At 45.6% G+C, this 16,696-nt stretch overlaps 1 protein-coding gene across 1 annotated transcript; it reads right to left on the bottom strand.

The window, feature by feature from the left end:
- Positions 1-79: 79 nt before the first annotated feature.
- LOC308679291 (germ cell-less protein-like 1) lies at positions 80-9,629 on the bottom strand. Its single transcript, XM_081346899.1, has 7 exons — positions 9,475-9,629; positions 8,224-8,347; positions 5,131-5,227; positions 2,924-3,021; positions 1,920-2,032; positions 911-976; positions 80-778 (listed from the first exon to the last, which is right to left on the bottom strand). The coding sequence occupies exons 1-7, from the start codon at positions 9,612-9,614 to the stop codon at positions 649-651; spliced, it is 768 nt and encodes a 255-aa protein (XP_081203025.1). The 5' UTR covers positions 9,615-9,629; the 3' UTR covers positions 80-648.
- Positions 9,630-16,696: the final 7,067 nt, after the last annotated feature.

The following is a 16,696-nucleotide window of genomic DNA, read 5'->3' on the forward strand; positions in this document are numbered from 1 at the left end:
GAATCCGCCGATCTCACGCTCCTGCAAACTCCCTCGCTCGCTTTCAGCTTCCCTTGCTACAAGAGAAAGCAGGCTGAAACGAGGCAGATTGCAGCAGCGCGAGATCAGCCGATTCGCATTCCAGGCAATCTCCCTCACTCCGTTTCAGCCTGCTTTCTCTTGTAGCAAGGGAAGCTGAAACCGAGCGAGGGAGAGTGCAGGAGCGTGAGATCGGCCTTTCTCAGCACGTGCCGATTCGTGCTCCAGGCAATCTCCCTTGCTTTCCACTTGCGGAGGATGGGGCTGGCCATACGGATCACCTTCGGACCATAAGACGCACCCTCGTTTTCCCCCCCACTTTGGGGAAAAAAAGTGTGTCTTATGGTCCGAAAAATACGGTAATCAAACAAAGACTATGACTACCTATCAAAGATACTAAACCATGGGTGTCAAACTTGCTGCATCACGTGACGTGTCACGATGTATCACAACTTTTTTCACATTGCTGAAGCTGAGGCAGGTGCGGCCTCCGCATGATGCAACCGGCCTATGGGCCGGCAGTTTGACACCCCTGTACTAAACTATCAGGAAAGAAGAGGCAGGAGAGGTGACATCGGTCTGTGAGAATACTGTCAATTTGGAAGAAATGGCAGTGCGGTTATTTCCACATCAAAACAAAACCTGGATCAAACTGATGTTATTAAATGTTGGTACCTTCTTTAGAGCAGTATATATGTCCATCTCCACTTGCATGACAAACAGGTTAGAGGAACTAATCAGCTGTTTCATGAGGTTTATGCTGAAACAAACAATATGACCTCTGAATTGCAAAGGGCATGAATTGTGTTCAGTTCAACGGATTATCTGAATTCCATTTTATTATGCTAAACGTCTTCCCATAGTATCTGGGTTAATCTCAAAAGCTCAATACCTGAGTTCTTTGAGGAGTTCCACACTCTGGTGGGTCATCAGGTTATTCAAGAGCCACTCAAGACACCTAGATTTAAAATAGGTAAGGTAAATGCAATGAGATGCAATGCACGTTTCTAATAAGCTGCTGAGCACTTTCCCCCAGATGTTATAGTAAAATAGGGACCCCACAGCCATCATACTCCAAAGCCCATCCAATCAACTATGACCCTCTTCAGACCATAAGGGACTACACACTGCTTCTGCTCTATTTTTAACTTTTCACTTCCTATACTTGCTTCCAATGTTCTGTCAGAATGAGAGAACGTGAAAATCCCATTAGCAGCTCCTGATAAATAAAAAGCCCAAATACTCAGGAGAAACAACCAGTTCTTCAAGAAGATGATTATTTCACACAGAAGGATCAACAAGAAACAAATTGTTGAAACTTCATGTCTGTTTCCTCTGCTGCTGCTTTCTTTCTTCAGCAGAAAAAACACACTGGTTGTCTTTGTATTTTTATTTATCTGGACTGCTAGTATTGATTTTGGATGTCTGTCCTATTCGAACTACAATCTCTTTCATTTATTATTTAATTGTGGCTGCCCCATTATATTTAATTAAAAGCTACCTCTGAGAACAAGGAGTGAAATTCTCCCTTTTCCTTCCAGGTTATTTACTGCAGAGACAAAAAGAAACTTGCAAATTGGGAAAAGGAATCCGTAAGAATTTCAGTTCTGTCTCCAGGATTCTAAGTGTTTGTGTCTTACGCTGAACACACAGCTCTAGGTTCTACTAATACCTAATATTATTTCATGTCAGCCACAGAATATTAACTATTGCACAAGCTGAAAATATTATGCTTCTAAAATTAAACACATTTTTATATTTGAAGGGAGAAATAAGCAGAAAGGTTTCTGCTGGAAAACATCACACGAGATGCTTCTCAAAGCCACATCACATTAGAAAATCAAGGGGAGATCATAAAAATGTTCTTCTTCAACAAAATCTTTCTTAGTGCCAATACTTACTTTTTTTTCAAAGAATCTAATCCATATGTTCCCGCAGAATTATAGTAACTACACACGGTTTTTGCATTAATTGTTTCCTTCATTGTTTCGCCACACTGCTGTATTAAGCCATCCTGTAAACATAAGGTAAAAAGGTAAAGGTTCCCCCGCACACGCGTGCTAGTCCTTTCCGACTCTAGGGGCCGGTGCTCATCTCCGTTTCAAAGCCGAAGAGCCAGCGCTCGTCCGAGGACGTCTCCGTGGTCATGTGGCCGGCATGACTAGACGCCAAAGGCGCACGGAACGCTGTTACCTTCCCACCGTAGTGGTCCCTATTTTTCTACTTGCATTTTTACGTGCTTTCGAACTGCTAGGTTGGCAGAAGCTGGGACGAGTCACAGGCGCTCACTCTGCTACGCAGCACTCGGGATTCGACCCGCCAAAATGCCGACCTTCTGATTGACAAGCTCAGCGTCCTAACCCACTGAGCCACCGCGTCCCTTCGTAAACATATAATGATGCAAAACAAATCCTCACTCCCAGGCCTAATGCTACAGATGATGCCCTCACCTCAAGCTAACTGGCAAAAATGCAAACAGTGATTATCTAGAGATATTTTGGCTTCTTCTGGACAGATAGGCATACTACCAGTCTCAACCATAATTATACAAAATGATACCCTATTTGTAACAGGAGAAATGAGAAGGACTGATACCCTGATTCTTAATTTTGAAGCTCAGAGGCCACATAAGAAGTCCCTGTGTAAGTGTGCTGGCTTGCAGCATCCATCCTTCATTTATATGCGCCCATCTAGAAAGGGGAGGAGGGGCAAGAGCTAGCGAGAAAACGACTTTCCCAGCTCTGTCAGGACTGCTAAGCATGTGCTTGAAAAAACGCCCCGAGGATAACGGAAGCCATGTGGCCATGACCATGTGCTCGTCCCTGGAATACAAATGAAGATGGGACTGAAAGCCCTGCACTTTGCCAAGCAAAGAGTTGGAAAAAATGGAGCCATTTCCACTTACCAGCTGTAACATGCTGGCAGCTGCCAGGAGGGCAATCACTCTACTAGGGTTTATTAACACTTCATCCCGGTAAAGTGAGCCAAAGGCAACCTGTAAGGCTAAAGAAAACCACATCCTAAGTCTCCTCATACATATAAGACAGGTTATACATTTATTTTTTTCCAATTCCGTAGGATTATTAAGAGTGATATTCAAAAAATGTTATTTCTCAAATTATTTTATATATAGTGACAACAACAAGATGCCTAGAATATTGAGAGGGGGTAAATCAGATGGCATTTAAAAAATATAAAACCCTAAGCGGGACAAATGGTTAAGTACCGAAGTCACCACATTTGGGGTCTACCGTAAGCACCTCTCACCCTAGAAAACTCCCATTCGCCTGCAGATTTCACCAGCTGAGATTATGGGACACCGCGCAAAACTTCAGAAGCTGATCAAAAAGTAGGCACTTCAAAATAAACTGAGTGTTACGTTTTGTATTTTCATTTAAAAACGCTGACAGTTTCAATCAGGTTGAAAAATGTGCATCCACAACAGGTACAATGACAAAAAAAGCATTGTTACAATGCGAGTCCTACTCCCTATATTGTGAAGTCACTCCCATGTAACCAAGGCTCCAAATTTGTAGCAGATTGCATTCCACATTTTGTTGAAAGAAGCAAGCTTCCGAAAGCAGCCATGGCAAGGGCTTAGTTCATAACAGCATCAATAATGCAGGCATGTGTGGCTCAAGATACTAATTCAATGCTTCAGGCAGAAGTATGCTCCACAATATCTAATCAATAATGGCAGTTTTATGTTTTTCCCATCAATTAAGCCAAATTCTCCTGTTTAATAGTATCACCTGCTTAATTACTAGCATTAGTCACAGAGTTGTTTGGAATTCAGTTGAGATGTTGACAGGCACGTGCACAATGAGATTTAATGCCATTTTAAATATGATCTATTCACTTTATATCCTACTACGGGGTCCCCACCCCCCAGTCCGTGGACCAGTACTGGGCTGAGGCTTGCCAGCAACTGGTCCGCACAAACAAGCAAAGCCCCATCCACGGGATGCAGGCAGCACACAAAACCACACATCCTCCGGTCCACGGAAAAACCTCTCTCCACAGAACCGGTCCCTGGTGCCCAAAAGGTTGAGGTCCTGTGTCATGATATCACTGTCTTTGGAGCACACACACCCCACCCCTGGTATAACTCTCCCGTGGCTGGGTGGGCAGAGCTGCAAAGGTGGCCGGTGGCCAAAAATGCCAGCCCAGGGACAATGCAGAGCGCCTACCATTGGCCTCCAGAGCTGCCGCCATTGAAGCCATAAAATACAGGCGGCAAACTGGCAGCAGGCAGCACGACGCAGTGCTGCAGGAGCCAAGCTAGAGGTGGAGGAAGAGGTGGCGGCCACTGCTGGGTAGTTGATCTGCAGGGCGGGGCAGGGCCAGCGGGGACCAAAGAAAGCCCCTCCAGTGGGGGATGTGGCTGATGCGCAGCGGGGGCAGAGGACTTTCTCTGTCACTCCCCCCGGCCTCTGAAATGGTGCAGGGGGACCAGGTAAGGCAAGCGAGCTTCCCCCGCCCATCCTCCATATCATGGCAGTCTGGCTCGGAAGGGGAGTAAAAGGGAAGAGGCAGGAAGGCAGGCAGGCAGGAGGTTGCTGAGTGGGGAGTGGCCTGGCTGCGGGGGCCCTGAGATGTCGGTGCAGGGAGCAGCTCCACCCAACCCACTTGCCTCGCCTCATCAGACGGTGGGAAAGGCAGGCTCTTAACTAGGGCTTATTTTGGGGGGTAGGGCTTATATTAGGTGCACACTAAAAATCATGCTAAAGCTTATTTTCTGGGTGGGCCTTATTTTCAGGGAATCACAGTAGTGACAAAGTATTAGGAGCTTTATCTCCCAGACCATAAAAATGTGATTTTTCATAATTTGCTGTTCATTTATAATAAAAACCATGAAAGAAGTACTGAATAGTTTAGATTTGTGTAGTTGGTTAATAGTCCCCAAAATGAGAAATCTGTTTTTCTGATGAATTATTTAGAAAAATGAGTTTTGCTAAAATGTATTTTGCAAAAATGAGATAAAATACTGGAAAGTCCTTCCAAAGATCATTTATAACTGGCCAGCTTTGTTCCAGAAAACCTGATCCAAGTAATCTATTTCAATTTGAATCTTTTATGTTAGAAAAAGTTCAATGAGGATTCCTTTCTTACCTTCAACGTCAATATTCTGATCAGGAATTTCCAATTCTATTGTGTCCATTCCTGACTCCCTCCAAGACCCACTGAACATACTTGAAAAGTAGCCAGACTACAAACATAAAAGTCATGTTTTTAATAATTTTACAAACCTTGGAATTAAAGAATTTATATGATAAGGTATAACACAATATTATTTTCATAGCAAGAGGAACTAAGAATTAAATTTGAATTAAATTTTCCATTTGTCACTCCTAATTCGAAGATATGTTTCTTAAATTTCAATCTTATATTTTCTGAACCAATTGATTCATTTGCCAGCCAACCCCTTTCATCTCCATGCACTGATTTTAATATTTCAATCTGAACAGAGTAAATGGGTTTTCATTGGATCTAAAATAGGAAACGATGGAACGATTGCTCCAGGAAGTGAAACTAAGATCAAGCTGTGGTCTCAAATTTAGTTAGTAAACTAGTATTAAACCACCCTTTATCAACTTGGCTGTAACAGGGCACTGCAGCTTACTTAGACTGGAACTGAAGCTAGCATGCAAAGCAAAGAGGGAAGGGGCCAGGCCAAACCTGTGTTATAATTTATTTATACAAGTGAACAGATTGCATCCTAGAAAGATAAGTGATCAGGAAAAAAATAACAGCATCCATACAATTATGGGGGGAGGGGCAGAGTATTATATTGTATATAAATTTCTATAAGCACACATACAGGTAGATAAATTAATACATACAGAGCCTTGGTGGAGCAGTGGGCTAATGCCTCCTTAAGTAACACCAGCTGCCTGCAATTAGTGCAGGTTCGAGTCCCACCAGGCTCAAGGTTGACTCAGCCTTCCATCCTTCCCAGGTAGGTAAAATGAGGACCCAGATTGTTGGGGGCAATAAGCTGACTTTGTAATAATGCCGCTTGGGGGTGGGGGAAAGTCCTAATAAGCAGGCATATACATCAAATGAAGGCTATTGCTAAGCACATTTGATTTGTGCTTAGATTGTAAGCCGCCCTGAGTCTTCGGAGAAGGGCGGGATATAAATGGGATTAAAATAAATAAAATAAAAATAAAAAAATAAATAAATGTATACCTTTCCCTTAAAGTGCATTTCTTATAAAACTAGAAATAGCTAGTTTTGATCCAAAGAGGAGAAAAATACTGTTTAGTAGAAGTTCACATCAAAGCTGGAGGTGACCCATTATGAGCTGCTGTCACTCACTGATGTTTAGCCTGAGAGATTAAACTATACTATTGGGACAAGAAATTCCTTCATAAGTCAGTATGGTCATAAAAGCAAGTCATCACATGACCGGACCAGATTTTGGCTGGGAAGGTCACAAATGGTGATCACATGACCATAAGAAGCTTTAAATGTTATAAATGTGAGACAGTTGCCAAGCACCCAAATTGCAATTGTGACCTTGGGGATGGTGCCACAGTCATAACTTTGGGGATAGGTAATAAGTCACATTTTTCAAGACCCTCATAATTTTAAACCACCATGGAAAGATTGTATATTGAGCATTACCTGTAATACTCATACAATACACCTAAACATGGTTTGCTTAAGCACCATTATTAAATATTATAAAGTTGGATGAATTTATAAATTGTAGGTTTGAAAGGCCTGCGAATGGCAGAGAAACAAACTATCTTTTGGGTTACAAGTGTATGGACTGAATCTCAAGGAGAACCATACATTGTGTTTCCCTGAAAATAGGACCTACGCCTGGGCCAAATATAAGCCCTATGCCGAAAGTAAGCTCTACTTGAGTGTGTGCAGCCGCCCGCTCTGCCTGCTTGCTGATGACATGAGGTGGTGGGCGGGTGTCGCAGACACAAAGTGAGGCGGTGGGGAGGTGGAGGACAAAGCAAGGTGGTGGTGGGGGGTGGAGGATGAAGCTTTTCCTCCTTATTTGCCACGGGAACGAAGTAGGAGACTTAGCGATGCACTGGTGCCATGGCCACTAAGCGAGGCGGAAGGGGGGGTTGAGGACAAAGCAAGGTGGGAGGAGTGGAGGACAAAGCTTCTTCTCCTTACTTGCCAATGCTACAAACCAGGAGGCTGAGCGATGCACCGGTGCCACGGTTGGGGTGGTGGAGGACGAAGCCCCAACAATATCCTTGGCCACCCAGCCTGCAGAGCCCTGATGCTAGCGGAGTGAGGCAGTTGGGCGGCCAAGGATACTGTTGGGGCTTCGTCCTCCACCAGCCCCCACTGCCTTGCTTAGTGGCCGCGGCACCGGTGCATCGTTCAGCCTCCTGCTTCGTTATGGCGCCAAGTAAGGAGAAGCTTCATACGCCATCCCCCACTGCCTTGCTTAGTGGCCGCGGCACCAGTGCATCGCTTTGTCCTCCACCTCTCCTTCATCTGACTTCATCCTCCACCCACCCTGCCTTGCCTCCTGCTCTGTTGTGGCCACAAAAAATTAAGACCTACCCTGAAAAATAAGCCCTGGTGCTTATTTTGGCAAACACACACACACACACACACACACACACACACACACACACATATGTTTCAAATGTTAACTATTTAGATTACCTTGCTAGGCCACAAACATGGGACAAATCTTTATTTCCTGTTTCGGCCTAACCAAAGGCCATCCACAGGCAGTAGTCACAACAGTGACAGCTCATATTTGTGGAAATTTTAGATTGCTAACAAAGAATTAAAGGGAGACTGATATGCATTTCAAACTTATTTGTTTTCATCAGTCAGCCATACCCTTCTGAGAATATATGAATTGTCCGGTGTGACTACTGCCTGTTTGATAGCCTTCAAGATAGCCTTCAAGATAGCCTTCAGAGAGACCTGGGGGTCAAAAGGCAATTCTCAGCTGCAGCCCCATTTCCCCTGGGCTGGACGTGGCCTCCTGACTAGCAGAGGCTGACCTACTTGAAAAATAAGCCCTGGTGCTTATTTTGGCAACCATATATATATATATATATATGAGACTGGGTCTTGGAGAAACACGGTAGTGCCTGTGTTTTCAGGACGACATTCAGGGGAGCAGTGCTGAATTTGAGTATTAAACAAAAAGGTCTGAAACCTGCTTCCTAATGATACTGGAGATCCAAGAAACAAAAAGACAATTTTTACCTGACAGAGGTATATTTTGTGCAAGTTCCATTCTTCTCCCAGGGCACATATTTTAACATCACTCTGTTCCCCATTGACAAACAGAGTCTGGAAAATATACCTTGACGTGCTTTTTATTTTTTTCCTGAGTTAGAAAAAACACACGTAAGTATTATTATTATTATTACTATTATTATTATTATTATTATTATTATTATATTATTATTATTATTATTAATCTCTGTGAACTTATGCAGAATTGACTTGGGAGGCCGGTGTGTGGTGTAGTTGGTTCACACGGTGTGGTGGGATGGAGGGTTTGTTGTCACTGTGTGTTGGGGGGGGTGAGAGCACAGGGGAGGCTCAGCTAATCTCAATGTACACATGTTGCACTTTGACAATAAAGGTTTATTATATTATTATTATTATTATTATTATTATTATTATTATTATTATTATTATTATTATTATTATTATTATTATTATTATTATTATTATTATTATTATTATGGCCCTCTCAGCTCGGTGGTTTCCTTGCAGATGTTTCATTACCCAGTTGCTTAACATAATCAGTTTGTGTGTGGGGTTTTTTTTTCTTTTCCTGCCGGTTGATATATAGTAGCTTGCCCTGCCAGTTTATGAAGAGGTCTGGGAAGCTCCTCTCCTGAGGTTTCATTCAAAGGCGGAAAGGGAGTTAGTGGGTGCTTACTTTATGGCGGGCCCTTTCAGAAAACGACCTCAACAGGGCCAGTTCGGCTGGCTTATTAAAAGGCACCGGGGGAGAAGACAAGTGAGGACTAGTCCCGATTTATGGCTGAATGACAGCTGGGAGACCTTGGGCCAATGGCTCTCGGTCCCTTCGCAGGGTTGTTGTGGGGAAACGGGAGGAGGAAGAAAGAGTTTCTAGGTCTGTTCCCCGCCTCGAGTTATTTACGAAACTAATAAAGGCGGGAGAAAAAGCGTCTGCATCCATTAAGCCAGGGACAGGCAACCTCGGCTCCTTTAGGACTCGTGGACTTCAACTCCCAGAATTCCTGAGTCAGCATAGCTGAGGAATTCTGGGAGTTGAAGTCCACGAGTCCTAAAAGGGCCGAGGTCGCCTAGCCCTGCATTAAGCAGAGGCGGCAGCTCCCGGGAAGAGGCGGGAAACCTGAGGGAAAGCTGAGCGAAGCGGGGCGGGACGGTCAGCGCCCTCCCTCCGCCGAAGAGCAGCGCCGCTGCCTCGGCCGACAGCCCTCCAGGCCCGGGGGCTTCCCGGAGCTGCGGCCGTACCTCCTGGGGGTGCTGAGCAGCCGCTCCTCGCCCTCCTCGCCGCTCTCGCTCAGGCCCTCGCCGCGCTTCCGCTTGGGGAAGAAGGCCCCCTCGGCCACCCCGGCCCTGGGCCCCCACACGCGGCTGCTCCACGAGCCCATCGTCGCCCGTCCGGCCGCCGCCGCTTTCTCCTCACGAAGAAAGCTACGGTTGGGAAGCTACGGTTGGCTACGGTTGGAAAGCCGCCGAGGTGTCCGCTGCGCATGCGCCCCCCTTGGGAATGGCGGTTAGAGACGGACGCGACCGCCTCCTGCGCATGCGCCAGCGTCTGGCCGGGCGTCCGGGGCAACAGGAGACGCGGCGGCCCGAGAGACGCGCGTCCTAGAGCGACAGAGCCCGGAAGTCCGGTGGCATCACTTCCGGCGCGAGAGCTGCGTGGCCATGGCGAAGGAGGCGGCCGTCCACCGCGCCGGCTCCTTCAAGCCGCAGAACAAGCCGCACAAGGCCGGGAGGCACCGCGTGAGCAGTGCGCGGAGGCAGGGAGGTGAGCGCGCTGAGGGGCTCCTTTTTCCCGCGGAGTCTTCGCAGTAAGGTCGCCGCGGAAGCAGGGAGTCCCCTTGATCGGTGTGCCACTAGGAAAAAGCCTCCCGCCCAGGAGCAGTCTATCCCACCCGGCCCGTCCCCCAGGGCCGAAACGGGCCTCAGCGTCTCACTGGTCTGAATGACTTCAAGGTTCAGGCATTCTGGGAGTTTCAAGACCAAAGTGGCCGAGAGGGAGAAAGGCCGGTGTAGTCCACGGCTCTCCAGCCTTGGCAACTCTCAAGACGTGCGGAACCTCCCAGAATCCACCTGAGGAATTCTGGGAGTTGAAGTCCACAAGTCTTCAAAGTTGCCAGGTTAAAATCCGGCTCTGTCAAAAGGAGCATCTGCAGCTTTGTCTGAGCAGGCAGGAAACCAGCAAAGCTGCCATTTCCCCCTCTTCCTTCTCCAGGTCGGGTCCCGGTCAAGACCCTCACTCGGCAGGTGCAACGCAACTGGTCAAAGCAGGACCGCAGGCACCGGGCTTGGCAGCTCCGCCGGCAACACCAGCAGGCTGTGAGTCAGCAGCAGAAAGCAGAGCAGGGAAGCTGAATCTGGGCAGCTTGGTTGGAGAGAGGAGGAATCTCACCTATCTTTGCTTTCCCCGTCTGCAGGTGTTGGAAGAAAAGCGGAATACTTATTAAACTGTGACTTTAAAGTGGTTGGCAGAGAAAGGAAAACTTGGATTTTGGGTTATCATGGAACATCAGAGGTCTGCAGAAAAAACATCAAGAAAAAACAAATACTTTCCAGGAGGAAATGTATGTTTTCTTACAATAAATACAAACGACATTAACTTCAAACCATGAGGAAATTAAAAATAACTTTGAAAACTTAAATGATCATATTCTCAATTTAATGTCACAACAAACATGATTAGAAAACAAAAAGAGAGATCAAGTAAAGCAGATAACTGAATATAAACTAGAGGAAAGAAACTTAGAGGTGGAATTTAATAATGGAAGGAGTTGTGATTTAATCCAGATGGAGAAAAGCTTGCAGGAAATACTGGACACGGAAAAGATAACTAATACTTCAAGATTCCAAGAACTTGAGAGAAAAAAGGAGATGGGAGAAACTAAGAAAGAAAGAAAAAGATTTCTGAGGAATACTTCTATACCTTACTTGACTCATCTTTTGTACCAAAACAATATCTACAAACCATGGGAAGATCTTTGGATTCAATGGAACATACTGATTAGGAAAGATGTTTGGCAAAATGGGCTAAAGCCAGAATTAAGAAATGAGATGGAATCATTTGGCACTTGTTGGAATAAGGTTAAAGAAATAAAATTTTGAATACAAATGAATCTTAGCTTAGGAGGGATAAGCTTCTTAAGCAATACAATATTTTTTGTTTATGGTATGAGAAACAAAAATGTTTGGGATGATTTATATGAGGGAAGTGTAAATAGATACTTAAATGGATTTTGAAGACTTGAATATGCTTATAAAGAATAAAACATTGAATATAAATGTATTTTAGCTTAAGAGGGATATGGTTTTTTTAAAAAACGGTATATTTATGTTTCAAGATATAAAAATATATGTTGGGATGGTTCATGTGAGGAAAAAGATTTAAACTAGTGTAATTAAGAAAATTTTAACAGGTAAAATGTGAGGAAAATAAATTTAAATGAGAACTCTAAAAAGAGGATCTATGACAAGGTGATTGAGATGATTAACTAGAAAAGCTTAATGAGGTGGAGGTTACTTATCTTTTAAAATTATCAAGAAATATACTAATTCAAGGTTGATAAAAGAATATTATTGGAAGAAGAGAATGGCGGGCTCGGGATAGGGGTCATTCCTCTGTCCTGGTCCTATTAGACCTCTCTGCGGCTTTTGATACCATCGACCATGGTATCTTACTTCGGCGTCTCAGAAGATTGGGAGTGGGAGGCACTGGTCTTCAGTGGTTCTCCTCCTACCTTCTGGAACGTTCACAGTGGGTGTTGGCGGGTGACCAGAGATCGACCCCGAGGCCTCTGATTTATGGAGTTCCTCAGGGGTCGGTCCTCTCACCTCTCCTGTTTAACATCTATATGAAGCCGCTAGGTGAGATCATCCGTGGTTTTGGAGTGGGTTATCATCAGTATGCTGATGACACCCAGCTTTTCATCTCGACCCCAAACCACATCAGTGATGCCCTTGACGTGATGTCCCGTTGCCTGGAAGCGGTCCGGGAATGGATGGGGAGGAACAGGCTTCAACTCAACCCGGACAAGACTGAATGGCTGTACATACCGGCATGTCAGGATATTCAGAGTATTCCATCCCTTAATATTGGGGGAGAGTTACTGCCCCCCGTAGATAGGGCTCGCAACCTGGGTGTCCTCCTAGATTCACAGCTCTCCTTAGAAGATCACATAGGAGCTGTGACTAGGGGGGCTTTCACTCAGGTTCGTCTGGTGCGCCAGCTACGACCCTATCTGGACCTGGATGCCTTACGTACAGTCACCCATGCACTTGTGACCTCTCGTCTTGACTACTGCAACGCTCTTTACATGGGGCTGCCCTTGAGAATCACTCGGAAGCTTCAGCTGGTACAGAGTGCAGCTGCACGAGTTCTTTTGGGGGCTCCCCGATACTCCCATATTACACCTCTGCTTCGTGAGCTGCACTGGCTTCCAGTTGCCTTCCGGCTGAAATTCAAGGTGCTAGTGATGACATACAAAGCCCTACATGGCATGGGTCCGGATTACCTACGGGAGCACCTACTGCCAGCGTCAACACCCCTCCGTCCTGTGCGCTCCCACAGAGAGGGCCTCCTCAGGGTGCCACTGGTCAGAGAACGTCGGCTGGTGACCCCCAGGGGGAGAGCATTCTTGGTGGGTGCGCCAATCCTCTGGAACCGCTTACCAGCCGAAATCCGGATGGCCCCCGACCTTCGCACCTTTCGGCGAGATTTAAAAACCTATGTATTCCAGGAAGCCGGCCTGGCCTGATAGATTTGGGGTTTTATTTGTAGATCTAGGGGTTTATTTGTTTTATTGTTGGTTTATTGTATACTTACTTTACTCTGTACACCGCCCTGAGTCCTCCGGGAGAAGGGCGGTATATAAAGCAAACAAACAAATAAATAAATAAATAAATAAATAAATAAATAAATAAATAAAATCAAAGAAAGCTACTATGTGGAATATGGAATTATAGAAACTAATTGTTTATTTATTTTATTTTATTTTAATTCCATTTATATCCCGCCCTTCCCTGAAGAGTCAGGGCGGCTTACAAGCTTAGCAGTTATTGATTATTTGTAAATACAAACCCAGAGAACACACTGTTTGCCAAATATTGATGGTGACATGTAAAAAAAATAAAACATTTTTTTTAAAAAAATAAATAAATTGGAAGCCATTAAATTGGTTATGTGCCTTAAGTTGATGTCAACTCTTAGCAACTACTTAGCTAGATTTTCTCCAAGCAGAACTGTCGTCCTCTTGGTCTTCCAGCAGGGCACCCATTGCTTGCTGTGAGTCTGTCCACCTTAACTGCTGACCACCCTCTTCTCTTTCCTTTCACCTGGTTGTCTTGAAAATTGCTGGGAAGAAGCTACAGATATGCCAACCAGCCTCTGAACACAATCCTTATTGGACCCGTGCCCCTCCTGGCTGGTTTATGCGGCTCGAGATGGGACACGAGGCTGGATCCATGCAGTGATAACTGCTTCATTGAAAGAGGGCAGTTTTCCCGCCGCCTTGAAAGAAGCGGTGGTGAGACCCCTCCTCAAAAAGCCTTCGCTGGACCCAGCTGTTTTAAACAACTTTCGCCCGGTCTCCAACCTTCGCTTTCTTGCGAAGGTTGTTGAGAGCGTAGTGGCGCATCAGCTTCCTCTGTTCCTCGAAGATACTGATTATCTAGACCCGTACCAATCGGGTTTCAGGCCCGGACACAGCACGGAGATGGCATTGGTCGCTCTGATGAATGATCTCTGGCGAGCTCGGGACAGGGGTTATTCCTCTGTCTTGGTCCTATTAGACCTCTCTGCGGCTTTTGATACCATCGACCATGGTATCTTACTGCGGCGTCTCAGAAGATTGGGAGTGGGAGGCACTGTTCTCCAGTGGTTCTCCTCCTACCTTCTGGAACGTTCACAGTGGGTGTTGGCGGGTGGGCAGAGATCGACCCCGAGGCCTCTCATTTATGGAGTTCCTCAGGGGTCGGTCCTCTCACCTCTCCTGTTTAACATCTATATGAAGCCGCTAGGTGAGATCATCCGTGGTTTTGGAGTGGGATGTCATCAGTATGCTGATGATACCCAGCTTTTCATCTCGACCCCAAACCACACCAGTGATGCCCTCGACGTGATGTCCCGTTGCCTGGAAGCAGACCGGGAATGGATGGGGAGGAACAGGCTTCAACTCAACCCGGACAAGACTGAATGGCTGTACATACCGGCATGTCAGGAAATTCAGATTATTCCATCTCTTAATATTGGGGACGAGTTATTACCCCCCGTAGATAAGGCTCGCAATCTGGGTGTCCTCTTAGATTCACAGCTCTCCTTAGATCATATAGGAGCTGTGACTAGAGGGGCCTTCGCCCAGGTTCGTCTGGTGCGCCAGTTGCGACCCTATCTGGACCTGGATGCCTTACGTACAGTCACCCATGCACTTGTGACCTCTCGTCTAGACTACTGCAACGCTCTTTACATGGGGCTGCCCTTGAGAACCACTCGGAAGCTTCAGCTGGTACAGAGTGCAGCTGCACGAGTTCTTTTGGGGGTCTCCCGATATTCCCATATTACACCTCTGCTCCGTGAGCTGCACTGGCTTCCAGTTACCTTCCGAGTGAAATTCAAAGTGCTGGTAATGACATACAAAGCCCTACATGGCATGGGTCCGGATTACCTACGGGAGCACCTACTGCCGGCGTCATCGTCCCTCCATCCTATACGTTCCCACAGAGAGGGCCTCCTCAGGGTACCACCGGTCAGAGAATGTCGGCTGGTGACCCCCAGGGGGAGAGCATTCTCGGTGGGTGCTCCAATCCTTTGGAACCGCTTACCAGCTGAACTCCGGATGGCCCCCGACCTTCGCTCCTTCCGGCGTGATCTAAAAACTTATCTATTCGAACAAGCCGGCCTGGCCTGATGGATTTGGGTTTTAAAATTATTTATCTAATGTATTCTTATTTTATTGCCCTGTACACCGCCCTGAGTCCTCTAGCAGTAGGGCGGTATATAAATCAAATAAATAAATAAATAAATAAATACTGTCTGGGATAAGTCAAGAATGTGTCACATGCTCAAAGCTAGAAGGCTACCTCCCCCCGCCCCCCTTTCTCCCTGCAAAAGAGAATAGCATCAGATTGCTCCTTCCTTCCTGTGGAGCACTGAGATGAAAGTCAGGTGAAAAGCAGTATTTCTTACAGCTCTCATCAAACGATTGGAGAGAATTCCTTTCCTCGCAAACTCCAAAATTTCTAGGCACAAGAAGGAATGATGTTCGTAAGAATATCACTTGTGGGCAACAAGCAATTGCAACAGGCAGCCAATTCCTTTCATTGTGTTCAGGCACTTAAACCTTCGAGAAATACTGATTTGAAGTCTCCTGATATAAATGAAAACTGATGGGATAAGCTGGCAACTTCAGTGGTTGCTGTTCGGGTGGATGGTGCTGGAAAGGTCTAGAAAAATGCAACTAGAGAAAATATTTAGAGAAATAACGGTTTTCTCCTTTTGTATGGATTCAGCTGATGGATGCTTGATTGAAAATTGCCTCTGAAGTTACATGAGTAGGTTAAAAAATTACTTTCAAAATTTCTAGCGTTTTCTCTAATCCTTTCTGCAGGGTTTCTGAAAGCATTTTTATGTTCAGTCTGATACCTGTTTATTTGCTTTTTAGGAACAAGTAGTGATGAATTTGGACAGTAGACTGCTAGTCTTCCCTCTGTATATCTGCTGCAACTTCCTGTATACTTCCTCAGAGAAGAGAAGAGATAACAATGGACAGTGAATAACGCAGCCAGCTGAGATTGACTTTTGAAATGTCTTTGGGTTGTCCTGATGCCATGAAAGAAACATCATGAAATAGTCTTATGGAAGAAAAAGAGAGAGGGACTTGGTACCCTGCGATTGCCAGGAGACAAGCCCCGGCAGCTCCACCTGGCATGACTAACTGGTGAGGTATGTTGGAAGCTACAGTTTTGTGGAATTGTGAGCCACAGGCTCCCCTCTCCTGCTTTAGCAAATAAATGTAACTCCCACCTTATCTCTCAACATTCCTACGCACATCTGAATAGCTGAATACTTACGATGACCTCGTTTTCTCCTGAGAATTCTCAGCTCTAGCAAACGATACCAGTTTCCTGAACAGTACAGAAAGACTTAGTTCATTAACTGGGCCTGCTTAATTAAAGGGAGTAGGATGATATATCTACAAAGCCCACATTAATTATAATAGAACACACTTTTTATGCTCTCTTGATTTGTTCTTCTGGTCAAGCCCTTAATTTTTAAGAGTCACTTTGTAGAATCCAGCTGCCTCAATTCAGCATTTTTAATTCATCAGAACTCAGACCATTGTTTTATTCTTGGATATACTCAGTGGGTTAGGACGCTGAGCTTGTCGATCAGAAGGTCGGCAGTTTGGCGGGTAGAATCCCGAGTGCCGCGTAACAGAGTGAGCGCCTGTTACTCGTCCCAGCTTCTGCCAACCTA

This window comes from Vipera berus (genome assembly GCF_964194415.1).
Source record: "Vipera berus genome assembly, contig: HAP1_SCAFFOLD_120, whole genome shotgun sequence".
NCBI classification, from domain to species: Eukaryota; Metazoa; Chordata; class Lepidosauria; order Squamata; family Viperidae; genus Vipera; species Vipera berus.